The sequence below is a fragment of the Cyphellophora europaea genome, assembly GCF_000365145.1.
Source record: "Cyphellophora europaea CBS 101466 unplaced genomic scaffold supercont1.4, whole genome shotgun sequence".
Lineage (NCBI taxonomy): Eukaryota > Fungi > Ascomycota > Eurotiomycetes > Chaetothyriales > Cyphellophoraceae > Cyphellophora > Cyphellophora europaea.
This window is the reverse complement of record NW_008481810.1, coordinates 1,698,177-1,705,059: the sequence shown is the minus strand read 5'-3', so window position 1 is coordinate 1,705,059 and position 6,883 is coordinate 1,698,177. Positions and strand designations below refer to the sequence as shown.

The window sequence follows — 6,883 nt, the reverse complement described above, 5'->3', positions numbered from 1 at the left end:
CTAGCATGGCACCTAGATTGGAGGACCTCTAGCTACGGCTGCTTACCCGGCACGTCGTCGCAAGCAGAGCTCCGTGATCCTCTCCAGTGGTGTCTGTCGGCAGAACAGTTTCCAGTTGGATATCTATTGCGCAACCTTCCTGGCATTCGTGCTCACAAGCTATCTCAAGCGCGTTGTCCGGTGCGTTGCTCTTGCAGCTTTCTGGCAACGTGAGTTGCAGCTTCTCGCGCTCGGCAGTCACAAAACTTCGTGCTCGACTATGATCGTAGGAACCGACACGTCCATGAACCGTTGAGCCTCTGTCCTCCGCAGCATGATATGAGGTTTCCTGATGCTTGAGATCAGCTGGATGTTGTCTGTGCGCGATTCGATTTATATGGGTGGGAAGGAAACCTTCTTGATGGTGACTTGCGCTGGCGATCGGAGAGCCACATTGCTCGAGCTTCGGAATAGGGCTGGTTTCATTGCAAAGGAATCACTCCTTACTAAGCCATGGTAGCAATAGCAGGGAGCGCACAGGCAAGCCTCTTGGTATTCTAGCACGCTTCAGATCAGTTGGAGAGCATCAATCGAACCGGTTCGATTCAGCCTGGCTCCGGCACTTGCATCTGTATACAGTATAGATTGGATACCTAGAGGAAGCAGTAAAGTCTTGGCATTGACGCCTGCTATCCCCGGCAGCGGCACACCTGTCTCATTGGACAAGAAGCTGTTGGGAGATGTCTGTTCGAGGATCGTGGGATTGAACCTGTGTAATGCATGGTGTATAACGCATACAGATGTAGCTAGGGTGTAGGCTTCAATGCCAACACCCATAATTGGCGGCCCCCGGAATCGCCAAGTTTTGCGGGGCCATTAGGCGATGACTAGCCCACCACACGTTTTGTAAGCCGCACAGTGGCCTTCCAAAGCAAAAATAGAACGTTCTCGCTCCAGGACAGGATCGCTCTTGTGGCTTACAGAGAGCAAAACGACAAAAAGGAAAGTGTTTGCATCAGCCGTGAATCTTTGATCTGTTAGTACGGATCATCCCAGGAGGTGATCAGATAGACTTACCGAACACGGGGCCCGTCGATGGCAACGACGGATTTTACCACTAAACCACTGATGCATGAGATCGCTTGCTGTGGTTGCTTGTTGCGATTGTTGAAGAGCTTTTTCAAAAATACAATGTATATCCCACAGAAAATTCTAGCAGTGGAACCCTTCTGTACGGCACATGACGGCCAATTGGCCCCGAAGCTTTGAGTGGCTCGGTTGTAAGAAACTTCGCCTCCGAGTCCTGCAGTAGCGCTCGCGACTTTCGCGGAACTCACGCTGGATATACACGGTACCTACCGCAATGATACGGCACTAAGAACGATGTTGCAACCATTTTTGCAAATCGAGCGGCGACACATATTACGAGCCATCAAGTTGACCTTCGACATATGCCTGAATACGTGCTGCTCAAAGCCAATTCACAGCATCTAACAACTTCCTCCTTTCTATCTAAGTGTTCACCCTCAGATCCATCCTAAGTACCCCTTCCCGACCATGAACTCACAGACTCTCTCCGCTTCCGCATCTACCATCACCACCACCTCCACCTCCACCTCCTCCCCTTCCCCCTCCTCCTCCTCGAACGACATCCAAATAACGATCCACACCTCCGCCTCCCTCGACAGCAACCCCAAACTCCTCCACTCCCTCGTCTCCGCCATCAACACCGCCTTCGCGCGCCACTCCGCCTGGAACGGCACACCACGCTTCCACACCCCCTCGGAACTCCCCACGGAGCTAGGCCCCGACTCCGGCCTCTGCGCCATCGCCCACTCAGGCCCCACCATCCTCGGCAGCGCCAGCCTCCGGCAATGGCGCCCCCAAGCCAACGGCGCCGTCGACGCCGCTCTACGCTCCATGCCTCAAGACCTCAAACTCGCCGACGCCGGGCAGAGCTACGAAGTCAAAGCCGTCATCACGGTCGACACGCCGCGGGCGCGCGGCAAGGGACTCGCGGGCCTGATGATACAGGCGCTGCTGGAGAAGGTGCAGCGGGAGCGGCACGGGGGTAAGGAAGTGTTGCTGTGGATCCAGCTGGCCGAGGAGCAGAACGGCGAGTATTGGCGGCGGCGAGGCGGGTTTGAGCGCGTGGGACCCGTGGAGATGATGCCCAAGGGGACGTGGGGCTGTACGCATGAGTTTGAGTTTTTGACCATGGTTAGGAGGGTGCCTGCTATCGAGGCCGAGGCCGAGGCGGGTGGGTGAGTGAGTGTCGCTGTGGGTGGCTGGGTTGCGGCTCGTTCCTGCGTTTTTCATGCGCAAAGGCGGCATCAGTGCGAGCTTTGTCTACGCGTCAGCGTCTGGATACGAAAGATGAACCTGGGTGAGGACTTGGCAAGGCAGCACAGAGTCGTCTGCCGTAGGTCTGTCGTGGGACGGACCAGTACAGGGGTTCTAGATTCACTGGCAAGGCAACAAGTACGGTATATTGGCTAGAATAGATCAGGAAATGCCGAGACTTTCACTGCCTGTTTGACAACCACTCACGGGCGCCTTCAGGCTCAACCACCTCAGGCGCGACGTTCTGCTCGAGCTCATATTTCCAAGGCATCTCTCGCCCGGCTCGCAAGCCTCACTGATCATTCGCTAGCTACACGCTCTCCTCAAGCATTCTGATCCCTTCCTGACTCCGCGCGCCCGGTCGTCTCACCCTCAGCCTCAGCCTCTGTCTCAAGCGGAGCTTCCGCCTGGCCCACCAAACTCTGCTCCGCCCTCTCCTCCACGGTACGGTGCCCCAAGAACATGACCAGCATAAACACATCATACGTCACCTTCAACCCGCCAGCAACAACGAACGCGACCCAAAACAGCTTCTTCTCCGCCAGCGTGCCCGTGATCGACGGGCCGACGCTCTGACTCAGCGTCTTGCCCACGTTCAGCACGCCCATGACGGCGGTGCGCTCTTCGGGCAGCACGGCGGCAGAGATGAAAGCCTGCCGGGGCGCTTGATCCATGCTGTTGGTGCTGTAGCGCAAAGCAAGCAGAGCCATGGCGGCCAAGGCGTTGCTGGGCAGCGGCGTCAGGGCGAGGGCGATGGAGGCGGGGATGTGCGTGAAGACCATGGTCTTGATGAGGCCGATGCGGCGAGCCAAGGGTGTGGCGGCGAAGTTGGACATGGTGGAGAGCACGTTGCACACGAAGAACAGGGTCCCCAGCGTGCCTTGGCTCAGGTGGAATTTGAGGGCGAAGAAATAGGTCATCCAGCTGGAGCTGACGAGGCTGCTAGCCATCGAGTCCATGCAGAAGAGCAGGCAGAGCTTCCAGAGAATCCAGATGGATTCGTCGGAGATTTTGGGACGCAGTTTCTGGAGTGGTGATTCTTTCGAGGGAGGTGCTGGTTTTGCGGCATTGTTCTCCGAGTGTAGCGTACTCTCGTCATCTGCACTGGCCAGTAGGGGTTGGGTTTCGTCGCCGCTGGCGGGTATCGAGGTTACCTCGGCCTTCTCCTTGTTGCTTTCGCACCGCTCCGTCAAGAACAAGCACATGGAGAACTTCGCCGCCCCTAGAATCGCGTACACCCAGAAGACGAGGCGATAGCTCTCCAAAACCTCCCAGCCATGACTCTGCACCCCGGCCACCGCCCATCCACACACCAACACGCCAAGGCTAGCGCCCGTGTACCCAAAAATGGTATACCAAACCAGCAAGCCCGTTCGCTCCTCTCTCGCAGTCAAGCCCGCAATCACACTCTCTTCTATCGCCCTGAACGGTCCAATCTCATTCCCACTCGGGCTGATGACCCCAAATACTGCCGCGACCAACAACACCCAGAAATTGCTGCTCAACGCGAATGCGATGCCAGACACCACCATGCATAACGCGCCAAAGGCGAGCGTTACCCGCCGCCCAATTCCGTCGGCGAAGACGGTGAGTACCAGACTGATGACGACGTCGCCGAGCAGGGTGAGGGTCATGAACAGCCCAATGCGGGCCTCGGGAATGTCGAGAGCGCGCAGGAACAGAACGAGGACGAGAGTTGCAGAGCCAAAGGCCAAAAAGCGGACCAGCCGCTGCAGCAAGAGGAGTTTGGTGTCGCGTGGAGAGTGGAGGAGGGTCAGGAAGCCAATCTCGTCTGCGAAGACGCGCAGAGCGGTGGTGGCGCGGGTCATGCTGGCGGGAGAATGTTGTAAGAGGACTCTTTTCGTGCCGAGAGATGCGCTCAATTGTGCTCCCGGTGGAGTGTTGAGCTCTGTGCAGCGAGCAAGGCGTCGAAAAGCCGAGGCCCCTCGTACTCCGTAAGGCAACGCGTGGAGCGTGTGGGTTCGCGTTTGCTAAGTGCTTATCCTGTGCAGCTTGTCGAGTAGAAATTCGCTCGAGATTAAAAGCCTCAACGTACACGCACAACCTATGCAGAGGACCGCAGGGTATAGGGCATACGCGCGACTCGGTCTCGCTCTTACGTTCAAGCCTCACGGTAGCATTGCGTGAACGTTGTCGGTAGGGGTAGATGAGTCACCTACCGTCTCTGGCGGAAAACCCATATTGGCTGGTGCCTGGCAGACCCTTGGGGCCACGGGCAAACTGTGACTGGAAAAGTGGAACACAAACTGTAGACACGTCCAGGTGAGTGACGAGTTGTCGCTGTCGGCCGGACCGTTGAAGTCCATGGAGCAGCAAGCCCCGAGCCCTCGAGCAAGAATCAGTAACTCACCTCTGGAGGCAATGTCGTGTGTATCCTCGTCGAAAGGCACACAACGTTGATGAACAAGTATCACGCATAGTGGCGCGTCCCGAAGTACGGCCTAAAAAATGCGCCGACAGCAACACCGTAGTTGCCCAACTATATTTAAAACACAACAGCTCAAGCGTCCTTAAAGATGGCCTGTTCGGGCTGTTTGGCCCCAAGGCTAGCAGCGAGGGCAGTTTCAGGCGCCGGCAGCCGGCAGGGAAAGCATCGATAGGGCAGTATAACCCCGGAGGCCCCTTGGGCTGGTGCATTGTGGACAGGCAGGGTGCGCCCCGCCTGGGAAGTATGGCAAGTGGGCTTTCTTTTGGTGTTTCCACCCTTTTAGAACAGTGTTCGAATGTGTCGCTTACAGTACCATTTCATTCAGGCGCAATGATGAGCATGCAGGACGATGGTAGTAGTGCATGGTGATGGCCGGATGTGTTGTCAAGGTGGATGTACACCTACGGAGACGAGAGACAAGTGACAAGCGGTGAATGCGCTTGTTGAGGCATTGGAGAGACGAATTGGGCATTTTGCAGCGTCAGGGTCGTGTGCATTGGTTGGGTGGGTGGTTAAGACGCAGGGCAGCAGTACCCGTCGACTCCTGTGGAACAGGAACGAATACGGGTGACTCGCTTCGTGCAGCTTGTCATCGATCTGAAGCGCATCAACGAAATGGCTGCGAAGAATCGTGGTGTATTAATGGGTTACACTGGTAATACAGTAAAAGTTGTGGTTGCAATGCTCTATAGTCCGATATGCTGGATACGCGACTTCCTTGTATCGATCCCGTTGATCATGAACACATCCCTAATAGGTGTTGGGTGAAGCGAAGAAAAAGTTCGATGCAATGCGATGGTGCAGAACCCACGCAGCCATCTTCCTCCTCAATACTCGTATTCCATCTCACCATTCCGTCCTTGATGCATTGCATCAGTGGTGTGAAAGCCCCTGCTCTGGCATCCTCATGTCCGATGCATGCGCCCTGGTGCAGCCAAGAGCCTTTCCGTTCATCGCCCCGTTTGCTGCTCGATCTCCGGAAAGTTCTGAAGATAGGAAAGATGGAGATTCCGTAAAAAGGCCGTGTGAGGGGTGGGGTGCTTTGTCGACTTGGATAGCATGGCTAAACACAGGCCAAACTCCTTTGCGGCGAGATTGTTTCCCGAAGTGTCGCTTTCGATGTTTACGCATGAAACCGCTTGGATGTTGCTGTGTAAGTGCCGACACTCGTAGCCATTGGCTGGTGATTGTCTGCTGACTTGGCGTAATGTTCCGGGTTCGCTGAGCGTGGCTGCATCAGACTTTTGACGCAATGATGTAGCATCTATTACCCCCAGAGGATGGTCAGGGCGGAGCCCAAGAGTGAGAAACTGGGCATGTCGGGCAGCCTAAGCCAAGGCAGGCCGTAGACGCACCCTGCATGCAAGTCTCATCCATTCTCATCTCTCGTCCATGGCGCCCCGTCTCAGCACAATGACATCAGTGGCATCACGTTCGTGGTCCAGTGACGTGCCAAAGGGTCTCCGATAATTTTGAGGCTGAGAGAAGACTGATTTGTACGATGCTGGTTTGCGGAAGTTGTACATCTAGATAGAAGGGTCAATGTCAGCGGCTCAGGAGAAGATGGCAGTGAACATACTCGGCATTCACCACATTTGCCCCCTGCAATGTCGCAGCGCCCACGGCAGCCACGCGGCTGGTTGGAGCAGGAGAACATGTCGATTGACCGGTGGAGTAGTGTAGATCGTTGGAAGATCGTAAATGTTATCAGCCCAGATGTACTTGCTAGACACGTTGTATGTTGAATAGTCCAGTGGTAGTCGTGAAGTGGATGGTCGAGTTGGTACTAGTATATAAGGGGTCTGGAGTGCTGAAGGGCAAGAGGCTGAGACGCAAAGGAGGATGAGAAGCGGACTTGGAAGTATAAATGAACGACAGGTGAGGCAGCAACGCTGTTATGTTTAGCAATAGGACAAACAATCGTGCAGGGTCGCTGGTGCGGGTCAGCCAGGATCCTGCTCGCGCTCGCTGACTCTGCCTGCCAGGCGGTGCAAACCCCCGGCCCCCCAGGGAAAAAGTTCTCTAGGCTCCCGGCCCACCCGCAACGTCAAGGCTAAAGCCGGTCAGGCAAACTCTCCCGGCACGGGACTTTCCCAACCAGCACGATGCCTT

The 6,883-nt window shown here is 55.8% G+C and overlaps 2 protein-coding genes across 2 annotated transcripts; one reads left to right on the top strand and one right to left on the bottom strand.

Annotated features, from left to right (window-relative positions):
- Window positions 1-1,536: 1,536 nt before the first annotated feature.
- HMPREF1541_04874 (uncharacterized protein) lies at window positions 1,537-2,247 on the top strand (the record flags this gene model as incomplete). Its single annotated transcript, XM_008719218.1, has 1 exon — window positions 1,537-2,247. One exon carries the CDS (start codon window positions 1,537-1,539, stop codon window positions 2,245-2,247), a length of 711 nt encoding a protein of 236 aa, XP_008717440.1.
- A 398-nt stretch (window positions 2,248-2,645) lies between these two features.
- Window positions 2,646-4,151, bottom strand: HMPREF1541_04873 (uncharacterized protein; the record flags this gene model as incomplete). The annotated part of the gene is made up of 1 exon (XM_008719217.1): window positions 2,646-4,151. The coding sequence occupies one exon, from the start codon at window positions 4,149-4,151 to the stop codon at window positions 2,646-2,648; it is 1,506 nt and encodes a 501-aa protein (XP_008717439.1).
- Between the last annotated feature and the right edge of the window lie 2,732 nt (window positions 4,152-6,883).